The 15588-nt window shown below is 37.1% G+C and overlaps 1 protein-coding gene and 1 long non-coding RNA gene across 4 annotated transcripts in view; one reads left to right on the top strand and one right to left on the bottom strand.

Annotated features, from left to right (window-relative positions):
* Positions 1 to 15588, top strand: part of iqca1 (IQ motif containing with AAA domain 1) — a 57708-nt gene that overhangs the window by 14822 nt on the left and 27298 nt on the right. For all 3 annotated transcript variants that reach the window (XM_048200482.1, XM_048200481.1, XM_048200480.1), the window contains one exon: positions 3279 to 3354. In XM_048200482.1, the coding sequence (XP_048056439.1) occupies positions 3279 to 3354 (76 nt within the window). The remainder of the gene's footprint in view (positions 1 to 3278; positions 3355 to 15588) is intronic.
* LOC125274265 lies at positions 7639 to 10644 on the bottom strand. Its single transcript, XR_007186225.1, has 4 exons — positions 9954 to 10644; positions 9691 to 9721; positions 9364 to 9444; positions 7639 to 7908 (listed from the first exon to the last, which is right to left on the bottom strand). It is a non-coding gene; the product is annotated as an uncharacterized LOC125274265 (long non-coding RNA).

Raw genomic sequence — 15588 nt, 5'->3', positions numbered from 1 at the left:
TCATGTAGAGCTCTTTGAAGCTGCACTGAAACTGACATTTGGACCTTCAACCCGTTGAGCCCCATTGAAGTCCACTATATGGAGAAAAATCCTGGAATGTTTTCCTCAAAAACCTTCATTTTTTTCAACTGAAGAAAGAAAGACATAAACATCTTAGATGTAAATTTTCAGGAAATTTTCATTCTGAAGTGAACTAATCCTTTAAGTTCAAAGTGATTTAGGTTCACGTGAGGTTTTATGTTCTCTGATCTGACCTCTGAACGTCATATGCTGACCAGTGGTTACTGTGAGGCAGTCAAGCGATAAAAATACCCGCTCACACTGATTGGCTGCGTTCCGGAGATCTAGAATGGACCCTTTGTTCAGGCTTTCCTTCATCATAAGAGCACCTGTAATCCTCATTGGAGACCCAAACCACTGATATCTGCTCACAATGAGGCCGAAAGACCAATCTGACCTTTTTCAAATGCTCACATCCTGTCTGAAAGCTGAGCCTTTCAATAGTTAATTAAGACATTTTTGTCGGAGCTCTTATGTTGGCCTAGTTTAGTCCTAGTTTAAATTTCCAAGTGCCACTCAAAGGCTCCTTGTTAAAGAAAAAGAAGGCAGTACCAAATACATAGTTTATAAGAAATATTTAATATATTCCACCAATGATATGGCCAAAAAATATTTCAAATATATGCTGTAAACAGTGCGACTTAATGAAATATATTTCAGAAAATATATTCAAATTAAAGATATATTTTGTTAAAAGGCCATTAACGAACGAGCATTAACGAACAATGGCCTTTCTCATCTTTTTTCATCTTTTTTAATATTAGTTAATAAAAGTATAAAAATACAACTGTTCATTGTTAGTTAATATTAGCTTGGACCTATGAAATAATATTAACAGGTGCAGCTTTTGTTTTTATAATTTATTAGGAAATGTTGAAATTAACATTAACTAAAATTAATAAATTATTATAAATATTTTTCATTGTTAGTTCAAGTTACCTAATCCAGTTATCTAATCGTAACAAATGGAAACTTACTGTAAAGTGTTACCAGAAAATGTCCGATCTTAAAATAAAAAAGCAAAATGTATTTTTTAAATATATTTTGGACCATACAGATTGAAAATATATATTAAAAATGACCAAAAATAAAAGTAACTTAAATGAATCAAAATTCATTTGTAAGTACATTTAAAAGCTGTATTAGCAATATATTTTTTACAACCCAAAACCCGTTTTTTAAATTTGTATAAAATGAAAGTCTAAAAGACTTTTAAATCACATGAGCCAATATTTTATTCACAATAGAACATAGATAACATAACAAATGTTTAAAGGGAGAAATTTTACACTTTTATCCACTAAATGAGCTCATTTCAAATTTGATGCCTGCTACAGGTCGCTAAAACTTTGCACGGGGGCAACAAATGGCTAAAAAAGGAAGACATTTTTATAAGATTTAGCTGGGAGAACATCCTAGCAACTAATTAAGTTAACTGATATCAGGTCTGTAACATGATTAGCTATAAAAGGGATGCCTTGGAGAGGCAGAGTCTCTCAGAAGTAAAGATGGGCAGAGGCTCTCCAATCTGTGAAAGAGTGCGTAAAAATATTGTGGATGTTCCTCAATGTCAAATTGCAAAGGCTTTGCAAATCTCATCATCTACAGTGCATAACATCATCAAAAGATTTAGAGAAACTGGAGAAATCTCTGTGTGTAAGGGACAAAGCCAAAGACCTTTATTGGATGCCCGTGGTCTTCGGGCCCTCAGACGACACTGCATCACTCATTGGCATGAATTGTGTCAATGACATTACTAAATGGGCCCAGGAATACTTCCAGAAACCACTGTTGGTAAACACAATCCGCCGTGCCATCTGCAGATGCCAACTAAAGCTCTATCATGTAAAAAGGAAGCCATATGTGAACATGGTCCAGAAGCGCCATCGTGTCCTGTGGACTAAGGCTCATTTAAAATGGACTGTTTCAAAGTGGAAAAGTGGTCAGATGAGTCCAAATTTGACATTCTTGTTGAAAATCACAGACGCCGTGTCCTCCGGGATAAAGAGGAGGGAGACGTTCCAGCGTGTTATCAGCATTCAGTTCAAAAGCCAGCATCTCTGATGGTATGGGGGTGCATACGGTATGGGCAGCTTGCATGTTTTAGGAGGAACTATGAATGCTGAAAGGTATATAAAGGTTTCCAGACGACGTCTATTTCAGGGAAGGCCTTGTGTGTTTCAGCAGGACAATGCAAAACCACATACTGCTGCTATTACAACAGCATGGCTTTGTCGTAGAAGAGTCCGGGTGCTGAATTGGCCTGCCTGCAGTCCAGATCTTTCAACATTTGGCGCATCAATAAACAAAAAATACGTCAAAGACGACCACAAACTCTTCAGCAGCTGGAAACCTGTATCAGGCAAGAATGGGACAAAATTCCAACACCAAAACTCCAGAAACTCATTACCTCGATGCCCAGATGTCTTCACACTGTTTTGAAAAGAAGAGGAGATGCTACACCATGGTAAACGTGCCCCCATCCCAACTATTTTGAGACCTGTAGCAGGCATCAAATTTGAAATGAGCCGTATAGGCTGTTGCATATTACCTGACAAATTCATTTGGAGCTAAATTATATAAACCTGGCACATGAATTCATTTTACTCCTGACCTGGCCACAGGGTTCTTTTATATAAGCTGCTAAATCCATTTGGAAGTTCTGTCTAATGCCACATGAATAATCATAAATCACTGCTCCCAGGCACTTAAGGGCCTTTCATATTTTCAGATGGATTTCTGTCTCTTTTGGGGGTCATTAGTTGCTAATGGAGAAATGTGTTTAAAGGAAGACAGCCCATAAAATATACAGCCTCCATTTGGCTTATTCCTTCTGAAAAGCTCTGCTCCTGAGCAGACACATTCTGCGATCTGAGTGTGTGCTTGTGACACGCAAGGCAAACATTCGCGTGAGTATGTGAGGACGTTGATTTACTTTTAATGTGCGACCCCTGGTTGAGAGAAAGCAAAACAGGAGGCACCGTAAATCATACTCGCAGCATCGCGTTCAGCCCCTGCTGTGTATTCACATCATTAAAATGCCGGTGCTGAGGGTGACCCCGCTCCGGATCAGCATGCAAGCACCTCGCCCTGGGAAGAGCTTTGATCACACATTTCAGAGAACTTTCCTTGTCTCACCATGTAAAGTTCATTTACAAGAAAACAGCAATGCTGTGCTTATGAAGGACCCACCTTGATACTAACTGTCTGTTTTGCAGGAGGAAGAGAAGGGATGGAAGATGACTCCCAGTAATTTCCTTCCTACGGTAGTCGAGGGAGCCAAACTGTACAAAGGTAAATGGGAAATGACGGTGAAAGGGTGCAGTCTGTGTGTCTGTCATCGATAATTGATGCAGCATTTCCCTGACCAAATGACTAATGCTCAACAATGTCAACAGTGTTTGTGTGAGGTCAATGAGCGAGTGAGCTTTCATCACAGTTGTGACATGAGATGTGTCTGGAATACGTCTAAGTAACCAATAATGATAGGGCCATGTCAGTTCTCAGGTCAAGACCGGTCCAGATGGTTCCCCACCCCACATGGAGCCTATTTCCTTTTCTCTCTCTCTCTCTACGTCTTTCTCCTTCCCCCTTCTTTTGTGACTACAGATTCGTTTTCTTGCCCTCTCATTAAAACCGAGTCTCTTGACGCCACATTGAAGTCCAGCTCCTCCTCGTTCTGTAATCAACAGCAGTTGTCTGTCAACTCCCCAGTTGCCTTGGTTTCACGGCAAGGACAGTTTTCACAGGCCGTATATCTGACTACATTTGTTTGTGAAGTGAGAGCTGTTCATCCAGTTCTCTCCAAACAAGTGTACACTGTAAAACAGTACTCTGCTCTCTACAGTAAATAACTGTCAGTTGTTGTTGCCAGACATTCACTGTAAAAATACAGTGTTTCAGGCATTACTGGAGGCATTTTGATGCTTGTATATTTTACAATTCATAACCGTTTAGACCATTAATTGACAGTGTTAATACCTCTGAGACAGAGTAAACTAGCATACTTCAAAGGGTTAGTTCACCCAAAAATAAAAATTCTGTCATCATTTACTCACCTTCATGTTGTTCCAAAGACTTTTGATCATCTTTGGAAAACACAAATGAAGATATTTTTAATGAAATCTGAGATTTCTGTCCCTCAATTGACAGTCCATGCAACTACCACTTTGATGCATTAAAAAGTTCATAAAAAGATAACAAAACTAATCCATATGAATTGACCGGTTGAGTCCAAATTTTCTGAAGAGACACGATCGCTTTATATGATGAACAGATTGAATTTAGGCTTTTATTCACATATAAACCTTGATCAGCGAACATAAATAGAAGATCAACCAAATCTGCTTAACGTGCGGGACAAACCTCTTTGGATCTTGCAGAAGCTCAAACGTGCTGCGTAAAACGAGAATGAACCTCATTGGTTCTTGCAGGAAACGCTCAAACGTGCTGCGTAACACGAGAATGAACCTCATTGGTTCTTGCTGCGTAACATGAGAATGAACCTCATTGCTCAAGCTCACGTGCTGCGTAACACGAGAATGAACCTCATTGGTTCTTCCAGTAGCTCAAACGCTCAAACGTGCTGCGTAAAACGAGAATGAACCTCATTGGTTCTTCAGGACGCTCAAACGTGCTGCGTAACATGAGAATGAACCTCATTGGTTCTTCCAGTAAACGCTCAAACGTGCTGCGTAACACGAGAATGAACCTCATTGGTTCTTGTTGAAGCTCAAACGTGCTGCGTAACACGAGAATGAACCTCATTGGTTCTTGTTGAAGCTCAAACGTGCTGCGTAACACGAGAATGAACCTCATTGGTTCTTGCAGAAGCTCAAACGTGCTGCGTAACACGAGAATGAACCTCATTGGTTCTTGCGGAAGCTCAAACGTGCTGCGTAACACGAGAATGAACCTCATTGGTTCTTGCAGAAGCTCAAACGTGAACAATTGGTTCTGCGTAACACGAGAATGAACCTCATTGGTTCTTGCTGAAGCTCAAACGTGCTGCGTAACACGAGAATGAACCTCATTGGTTCTTGCTGAAGCTCAAACGTGCTGCGTAACACGAGAATGAACCTCATTGGTTCTTGCTGAAGCTCTAAACGTGCTGCGTAACACGAGAATGAACCTCATTGGTTCTTGCTAAAGCTCAAACGTGCTGCGTAACACGAGAATGAACCTCATTGGTTCTTGCTGAAGCTCAAACGTGCTGCGTAACATGAGAATGAACCTCATTGGTTCTTGCTAAAGCTCAAACGTGATGCGTAACACAAGAATGAACCTAATTGGTTCTTCCAGAAGCTCAAAAGTGCTGCGTAACACGAGAATGAACCTCACTTGGATTCTTGCTGGCTCAAGCTCAACGTGCTCACTGCGTAACAAACGTGAACATGAATGAACCTCATTGGTTCTTGCTGAAGCTCAAACGTGCTGCGTAACACGAGAATGAACCTCATTGGTTCTTCTAGAAGCTCAAACGTGCTGCGTAACACGAGAATGAACCTCTCTGGTTCTCACACGTCAAGCAAACACGCTTGAGCTTCCATTTGCCATAACTAATGTGTGAGAATGTTTATATGTGAATGAAAGCCTAAATTAAATTTAAATTTTTGGGTGAACTAACCCTTTAAGTTCTAAAATCTGCTTTGTGCCTAAATATATATAACCACCATAACAAACAAAACTACACACGATGAATCAAAGTGAGTGATCTTTTCATAAATCCACTACTCGGCCAGTACTAATGTAGATGGTGTACAATATCATAAACTCCAAGACAAAATAAAATAAGGCTAGCACACATGACACTAAGGGCCAGATTTACTAAAAGGCGTGGCTGACCTTATTATACATGCATTTGTAGGAGTTTCCCTTTCAGACACAAAATTTATGGGAGGAGAGTATGTAAATGAATCACGCAAGATGATTTACTAAGGTTTGCGCTAGTCAATTTGCTGGTATTTGCGCCATTATTTACCTCATGAAAAAAGGATGTCTTAAATCACGCGCAGAACTTTCCACTCACATCTGCCCTTTTTTGAAATCATAACTCTTAACTCTTCTTGTATTTTTGCATCAGTATTTCATTCTTTGTAACTCTTGGGATATATATGTATCTATGTATGTATGTGCTTGTTTTTGTCTCAGTGTCATAACTGTGGATGAGCTCACCAAGAAAAATTCCAGACAACCAGTTTGTTATGGCAATAAATAATAAATAAATTGTGCTCTCACGCTAATTTGCCGTTTAGTAAATCTAGCCCTGAGGCTATAAACGTTAACTAAACAAAACATGTAGCCAGCACACTCTTATGACAACAGTGATGAACTGTATGAGATGGCAAAATATCATATAATGTAGTATGACTTTGGATTGTACAAAAAACATGCATTCTTTTTCCTATTACAGTCATGGATAGGTTTGGGGTTTGGGTCTTATTCTGCAGCGTGTGATGACAGTGTATTTAGGAGCCATAACTCAATCTGTAGAGCTGCAAATCAATCAAGTCACCCCTGAAACCTCTTGACAAGACAAGCATGTTAATGCCTGAGACACTACTTCCTGTTTGTGTAGGGGTTTAAGGTCTCTCAACAGGAAATGAGAAGACTGAACTGCACTTCTCTGTTTCAGTGATCCATGAAGACCGGGTAGAGAGCTAGATCTTAGATCTTCCAAAACTATTTGAATGTTTTTGTGCATGTCTGTTTGTGTCAGTAGGGAGCAGGTGAACCAGAGGTCTGCAAAAACCTATTCTAAACATGTCATTCTAGCATTTCCAGGATAGATTGCTATGACAACATCCTGCTCTGTTGCCTGTGTTCAGTGATTAGAGAACTTCCATCAACAAACTGCACTGTTCATTACACACCAGTGGGGAATTACCATGGGCAACTCCTTTTTAGCTCTGGTCCGGTCCATTACAAACCATCTATAGGGTCAGCCACAGATTGTTAGATTTCTTTTCTTCCAGTCCAGCTATAACAGACTCATTTAGTTCCTGTTACCCGAGGGAGGTCTGAGGTGTCTTTTAAAGTCAAGATCTGATAGGGAAAACGTCTGTCTTTTTAAGTCGCTGAATCTCACATTTATCTCACAGCTGTGCATTTGGCTTGTAACTCTGAATGAATCTATCATTCTTTAAAGAACATAGAGGTTCACTAAAGCGCATCACCCACATCACATCTGCTAAAGTTCTTTCTGTTCTCAGCACATGTATTCATCACAAGACATGAGCTGACGTCAAGTCACGTCAGTTGCAGGTCTTTGATGCTTTATCGCTTCACTGTAAAACTTTTCGCTGTAAATTTACAGTAAAATACTGGCAGCTGGGTTGCCAGCCACTTACTGTATTTTTACAGTACTACTTCTGTAAACAACATTTACAGTATAGTGCTGTAATTATCAAATACAGTATCCTGCTGTAATATTATGTACTTTTACAGCATTATACTGTTTATCTACAGCTATTAACTGCATTTATACAGCTTTTCATACTACACTTATATTTGTCATTAAATAATTAAAAAATATACTTTTGTTATGTTATGGCAAAGGAAATGGAAAGCAACATACTGTTGAGTTTTAAAACTTTTATTATTTTTTTTATGGAAAAAAGCAGAAAATTGCAATGTTGAAAGGTCAACATTTTAAATGCACTCAGCAGTTATCAATGAACAATACAGCAATCTTATTTACATTTAACATTTTTTCAAATGTGGAGTAAAAACAAATAGTAGGCCTACAAGTTTTTCAGTACTGCTCCTTTTTTGCACAGTGTTGCCAGTCTTGGAAGTCACTTTCCCTTCTTGTTTCTTGAGCCGTGTTCATGGTTGATGTCAAAGTGCCTAAAAAAGCAGAAGAAAAAAAAGGAGAGAGAGAAAACAGTAATGAATATTGTGAATATATGCACCATAGCATTTTTGTGAACATAAGGACTAACAGCCTAAGCATTTGATTGAAGTTAAAATGTCCAATTAACACTTCAGAAAAGATGCAACTAAAAAATAGTGCTTATAATTGTATTCAATGAAATTGTTTATTAATTGAATGGACTATATGCACAACTGCTTCTGTGTTGTACGTCGTACATCTCGGGAGTTTCTGGTAAAAGCATTCAGCTCCCCTCCATACAGCACTAACCTGCTGCAGTCCAGTGCTCGTCTTCTCATTAACTGTTTTTCTCTTACTGTTTTTCTCTTACCGTTTTTCTCATATTTTATACCTGTTGAATTTAGCTTGTGTGTGTTGGTGCTCTTATCCCAGTCTTTTAAAATAGTATAATAAATAAGTGGTACCTGCCTCGAGACATTTAGCAATGTTAAATATTTAAATTCATCTTAAAGGGTTAGTTCACCCAAAAATTAAATTTCTGTTGTTAATTTCTTGCCCTCGTGTCGTTCCACACCCGTAAGACCTTTGTTCATCTTTGGAACACAAATGGAGATATTTTTTGATGAAATCTGAGAGCTTTCTGTTCCTCCATAGGCAGCAGCACTTGGGTAAAGTTGGTTTTATATTCGCACATTCGGACATCCGTATTCAATAGCCTTGTTAATCACACTACATTGGACATTCAGTGGACATTCACAAGTAAATATGCCATTAAATCAATACTTGCCTATTTTGATCGACTGTGAAAAATGTTGTAAGTTGACAATCGTTGGTTGTCAATATCATGTCGCTGCTTAAAATTCGCAAACATTAATTTATTGCACATTTATTGGAAAGTCTGAATTTATCAGAAGTCTGAATGTGCGAATATAAAAGCAACTTTACTTAAGTGGCAGCAGCACAACTTACACATTCAAGGTGAAGAATGGTAGGAAACAGATTGTTAAAGTAATGCATGTGTCTCTGCGACATGTGACAGAAAGCTCTCACATCAAAAATATCTTAATTTGTGTTCTGAAGATGAGCGAAGGTCTTACAGGTGTGGAACGACATGAGAGTGAGTAATTAATGACAGAAATTTCATTTTTTGGTGAACTAACCCTTTAAACAGTAACGCACTGACAGCGGACTGACAAATATACTTTGAATATTAAGAATTTGAATACTAAGAATTACACACAGTGAAATGATTGTCAATGAAAAATAGGGATTAAAATATTTAATAAAAATAAATGAAGGTTTGTCCTGAACTTATTCATCAGGTCTCACACACTCTGCAGCATCGATCACTAAGCAGAAATAGGCAAGTTGTATTATTTCAAAACGTGTGTTACAAGCCTCAGTGCAAGTAGTCCATTATTTGCCATAAACCTGATTACATCACATGTGAAATTAGGTGCAATACTTACATTAACATAACCATATTTCACAGAAGGTCATTTCCCCCCTTCCTGGTTCTTGAGCCATGTTTAGGGTATATGTCAAAGAGCCTAAAAGCAGAAAAGCAAAGAGAGAGAGAAAGAGAGAGAAGTGAATATTGTGCATTCATTCACCATAGCATTTTTGTGAACACAAGGACTCACAGCTAAGCATATGATCTCAGTAATGTCTCCTGTTACACTTCAGAAAAGATGCATCTTAAAATATTGCTTAAAATAATTGACAAAATAAAATCGTTTATTCACTGAATTCTTTTTCATAAACATGATACACTTGAAGGTAAGCACAACACTTACGTAAACAATGGAGCACATCAGATGATTGAGCCTGAAATGAGAGAAAAAAAAATAAATAAATAAACAAAACAGTTTAAAAATCAGGTTGTAAGAATAACATATGCTAAGGTTGTCTATAACATGAAACATCAGTGTTACTGCATGAAGCGCTGAGAACAGAGTAACGTTAACCGTTTGCTCATGAGAAGTTTAACATTTCAAGATCAAACCATTCATGACAAAATAGAAACGCGAACGAAAAGCTCCATAAAAGACTGACTTACCGTATTCTCAGCCGAACAATCGTTTATCTGTCTTCTCGACACAGGCAAACGTTTTGATTAATCAGGCGGAAAATAACATCTCCGTCTTCTCAGCAGCGCCGTCCAGTCATCCCGCGTCTCAGGCAAACTGACGCTTCAGAAGCTTAAAACTGCACACTATATTCACTCAAATATCATTTAATGATAACATTAAACCCTGAAGAGTCGACGTGAAACACTAAAAGCGTTGGGAGAGAAGCTAAAATGTATGCCTGGCCTAGAAATTTGAAATGAGCGCGGTAAAAAAAAATCAATCCCATAATGCAATGCTTTTACAGTATTATACTGTATTACGAGTGAAACGGGCTGAAAACAGAAAACTACTGTATATTTACAGACATTCTGTAAAATATACAGCATGTTACTCTTTTATGAAAATACAGTATAATACTGTTAGAAATGTCCTGTAAATTTACAGTAAAGTTTTACAGTGTTGCTTAAAGAACTGTAGTAAAACTTGCCCAAAATGGCTAAACGCTAAGCTTTTAGTTGTCTTAACCACAAATTATTGGTCAGGAAATAAGCAAAATTTAAGCAAATGCACTCCTTAAAAAGCATTAAAAACAGAAGACAGAATGAAGTTTTTGGCAGAATATGGGAAGTTGTATGTGGAGTGATGAATCGAGTTGCATGCTCCAGATTGGTGTCTTCAAAAATCTGCCGAGAAATATAATAATAAATGCATCTCTAGCACTGTGAAGCATGTGTCATTGTGTGGGGAGGCTTTTCAGCTGCTGGTATTAGTGAGCTACTTCACTGTGAAATGTGATTTAATGCTGTGGAGTTCAGGAGAATATTGTAGAATGGTTTGATTCCCGCCATTGAAAAGTTGTTATCTAAAAGGAATGATCAGATGTTATTTTTCAACAAGACAATGCTCCTGCCCACACTGCAAAGTCAACCAAGAAGTGGTTTGGAAAAAAAAAACAAGTCTATCAGGCTCATGTTTTGGCCTGTACAATACAAGTAAAACTTTTCAATAGTACTTCAGATCAGTAGAACAACTGGTTTGACTGACAGCTGCACTGCAACTTGAACTGCAGCTACTGAGAAACAGCTGCAGTGCATTGGCATATATACTGTTGCAGGTTTTATACTACACTGTATGCAATTGTGAAGCTTTTCATAGTAGCCTACTATATACTGAGGTTAAAGTACTGTTGTTTTTTATTATTATTCATTTTGTTGCTGCTATTGTAGCTGGACTGTCTTATTTTGCTATTTTAGCACCTATTATTTTGGTACATTTTTAAAAATGTATTTATTTTTTACAGTGAGCAGATAAAACACAATGTGCATAGAGCATTTCAAATATACTATATTTTAAATATACTATAATTTTATATAATATAATGTTTGATATATAATTTAATAGGGGTGTAATGGTAACGTACCTCAGTATTGAAGTCACAGTTCATTACTAAACATAAAAATTGCTTCTTTTTTTATTAAACAGTGGTTTATTCAACAAATCGTGTCTTTCTCTTTAAATAAATTCAATTATAATTAGCATTTGCTTAAGAATAAAAAAACTAATGCTGTAAACTATATACAGAAAACCCTTTCTTACACATTACTATAATATTAAAGGTTACAATTAAAAACAGAGCCCAAACTATTAAATTCAGTTGCTATTTATTTTTTAGAAATAATAATCAACACTAAAATAAAATAAAAACATGTAAATTGAACATAAGGCAGGTTTTGCATTAACTTCTAAATGTAATGATAAAATCATTACTGAATTCATTTTTGAAATATAATCATTTACACAGTTTTCATGACAAATTTATTTAAACATATATTTAATAATTAAGATATTACTAACAGGTAAAGTGAATATAATAATGAATATATAAGCTAATATAGTGCATAAATTTAGTTAAATACTCCTCTCTAGAGTTCATTTCTCTAGTGAACTAACATGCTGTGGACACTAAATGACTTGCCTGAGGTAAATGTAATGCTACGTGAGATATTATTCTCAAGCTGTTTTATTGATGTTTGTGACATTTCTATATCGTCTGTTTTTCTTCTTCTGCACTTTTTCCTGTCGTGGTTAACAGCGTTGCATTACCGTACACGCCCCCTTCTGGATTGAAGTGTGAATCGCCTGTGACTGACTGTATTCTAACTGCATGAACAGAATTGTGACGTCCATACCGTACGGTTCATGATGAATACATGTGCCCTTACATACCCTAGAATAAGTGCTGTTGTACTGTTCCCAATTGTACAAACCATATATTTTACTAAAGTTACAAATATTGCAGTTAACTTTATATACTGGCTATGTAAATACTTAAATATGTTGCAAGTGAGAGCATTGCATGCTAAAAGTGTGATGTATATGTGTGAGTGTGTGCATGTGGAAATGCATTTTTGACTGGAAAATTTTCAGCCAACTAACAGCTGTAACCTCACAGGAAGCAATTATATGCCCAGTCAACGCTGCTTAATTCTTTTCATTAAGATTTTCCTGCATATGTCACATTGCTCTGTCTGTGGAGCAAAGGGTTGCATTCCTGAGGAATGAAGCTTAAAGGTGTAATGAAAAGCAGAGATCAGAGCTCACCTCCCAAATATTTGACATGGGTGAGTGAATAGCGATGTCAGTCTCACATGTGTTGGTTATATTCATCAAGCAAACTGCTGTCAACAGCATTGTTGACAGAATACAGCACTTTTAAATAAGGGAAATGTTTTTATTAAAATGTCTTTTATTAATTGTAATGCAACTAATTGTATTAGATGTGCACTTGTAGTATACTTCAAATCTTAAAAGTATATATTTTACAAAACTGCACTTGCAGATAATGTTAATAAAATAAAAGGCTACTTAAGTGCTACTTAAAGAGATTACATGGTTACATTTTATTTTAAGGTGACATTGTTGCAGTGTAATTACAAACAAGTACTAAGTAATATTAATTACATGTACTTACTATAAGGTTAAGGTTAGGGCTTGGTTTAGGGTTAGTTACTTGTAATTATGCATAATATGCTGTTAATTACTATAGTAAGTACATGCAACTTGTAACTGTGTCACCTTAAAAAAATAAATGTTAGCGAATATACTTTAATGATTATGTTTCTTAAGTGCAATTTTTAAAAGTGCACTTTGTAATACTGTCAAATCGAAAGTTTCACTTTAAAGAACATTTTAAATCATTAGGTTTTAATAATTGTTTGCTGTGCTTAAAGTACACTTATTTTGATGCATTGACCAACATACATGGATTCTAATATTGACTGTAGTGTGTTATTCGATATTACATTTAAAGCTAATATATGTAAATGTAATCAGATGCAGTTTCATCATTACAAATGCATTATTAGAAATAAATTTAAATACATTTCAATGACATTAAAGAATTTTTTTTTAACCGTAAATGCTACCGTAAAAGTAATTATGAAATTATATGTAAAATTGGATGGGTCTAAAAGCAGTTCAGCTGATAATATAATAAACTACAATATGTTTTAATTTAATTGCAATTAACATGCAATTAAAGGGTTAGTTCCCCTAAAAATGAAATTTCTGTCATTAATTACTCACCCTCATGTCGTCCAACACCCAACCTTCGTTCATCTTCAGAACACAAATTAAGATATTTTTGATAAAATCCGATGGCTCAGTGAGGCCTGCATTAACAGCAAGATAATTAACACTTTCAGATGCCCAGAAAGCTACTAAAGACATCTTTAAAATATTCATGTGACTACAGTGTTTCAGCATTAATGTTATGAAGCGACGAGAATACTTTTTGTGCGCCAAAAAAAAAAAAAATAACGACTTTATTCATTTATTTCATCTTTATTTTTTTTTTTATTTTTTATCTTTTGTTTCGAATCAGTGGTTCAGGAGCGTGCATCAAACTGCCAAAGTCAATGAACAATTGAAATTTCGAAACGTTTTGAAACACTTATGACGTAACGAAGCCTCGTTTACTGAAATCACATGACTTTGGCAGTTTGATACACGCTCCTTTCAAATAATAGTTTCCATAATAAGTTTAAAAGCATGCTAAATTGTACATCTTTTTCACAACGTTCTGCTCTCTCCCGGCTTGAAAAACAGTCACATAAACAACGTGATCAGCAATTCTGAACATTTGTATGATGTGTTCAGCAGACCAACATGTCCTACATCCGGCCTGTGAGACAGCTAATCTTTGCTGTGCGAGTTAATCGGCAGCACACTGTTTTATCAGCTGTCTGTAATTGGGATATGATCATGTGGTGGGTTTATTTAGTTGTAATGAGGCGGAAAGGTGAGCTCCATATTTACCCAGAATCAGACGATAGCCAGCATGATCCCCAGAGGGACAGGCTCTGTTGGGAAAGTCCTTCGCACCGCAGTAGAGAATGGCTTATAGAGAGGCCGAGGAAGTCATTTGTAGTACTCAGGGTAAGATTGAGATTGCCTGTTTGGTCTTGTCTGGCCCTTGCCCTCTTTCCCTTCCTGCATCCCAGCGTCATGGCGCACTTGCTGGATGTGACCGATGGATTTCATTTCAGTCTCTTGGCAGAGGAGAGACGTGTAAAGGAAGTGTTTGTTTCTCACTGTTAGCTGAATGACCGGGACAAACAGGCAAAACAGGTTTTCAGAATGAGTGCGGCTCCATCGTCGCTGACTGACCAGCATACAAATCTTCACAAATGGTACAAAAGACCATGGCATGAAGATAACAGACCGCTACGGAGCCCTGAAGTGTTTTTTTTACTCAATCCCCATATGGTGGGTGGCAAATGTGCTGTATTTACACTATGTTCAATCAGAGCAGATGTGTGTGGCCGCCCCCTTCCCACAAAACTGGCCACCGTTTCACGAGAAATGTTTTTCTGTTCATCCACAGTAGTGTCTGTTGTTCTTGCACTGTGTGGGCTTGGATCATTCTCAGAGGTCTTCCGTCCCAATAAAGTAGGTTTAAAATGCTGACCCCTAACAGTCGTGTGTTTTCAGGAGAGTTAGGTGGATGTTGTCTTTAAACAAACAGGCCAGGCTATGTGAATGCATCCCTCTGAAGGAGCGGGGCAATTATATAGATCGTATTGCCCCGGGATGTTTTGAAAATGTGACTTTGAAAAGCAGGCTTTGTGGACGACAGTTTGACCTCTGACCTCAGCAAGGGATCTCATTTCAAAGTTACTGAACTGATGCTTATTTTTAGGTTCCACCAGAGCGAGCTTTAACATCAGTGCCCTTTGACCCCTATGTGAACTTGACAGCACTGCTTGCTTATTAAGAATGTATTATGCTTTTTTATTTTACATTTGCATTAGTGTGTAATATAGCTGTTTGTGCATGAAAATGATCTGTCCACACCCACTGGAGTTTATTTCTCCATTAGGAAACACTTGCCTGAAAAGGCTTGTTTGTACACTCTAAAAAAATGCTGGATTAAAAACAAAGTTTGGTTGAAAATGGACAAACCCAGCAATTTGGTTGCTTTAACCCACTGTTAAATTCCTGTGGGCTGACTACTTCAAAATAAATGCAACAACATTGTGAATTTGAATTTCAGGTCTAGTTCTTACTTGCTACTTCAGTTTGGATCACAAAAATGTATTCAAATGTATTCAATTTTAAAAG

Source organism: Megalobrama amblycephala, linkage group LG8 (genome assembly GCF_018812025.1).
Source record: "Megalobrama amblycephala isolate DHTTF-2021 linkage group LG8, ASM1881202v1, whole genome shotgun sequence".
In the NCBI taxonomy this organism is placed as follows: domain Eukaryota; kingdom Metazoa; phylum Chordata; class Actinopteri; order Cypriniformes; family Xenocyprididae; genus Megalobrama; species Megalobrama amblycephala.
The sequence above is the reverse complement of the archived record's forward strand: the minus strand, read 5'-3'. Positions and strand labels throughout refer to the sequence as shown.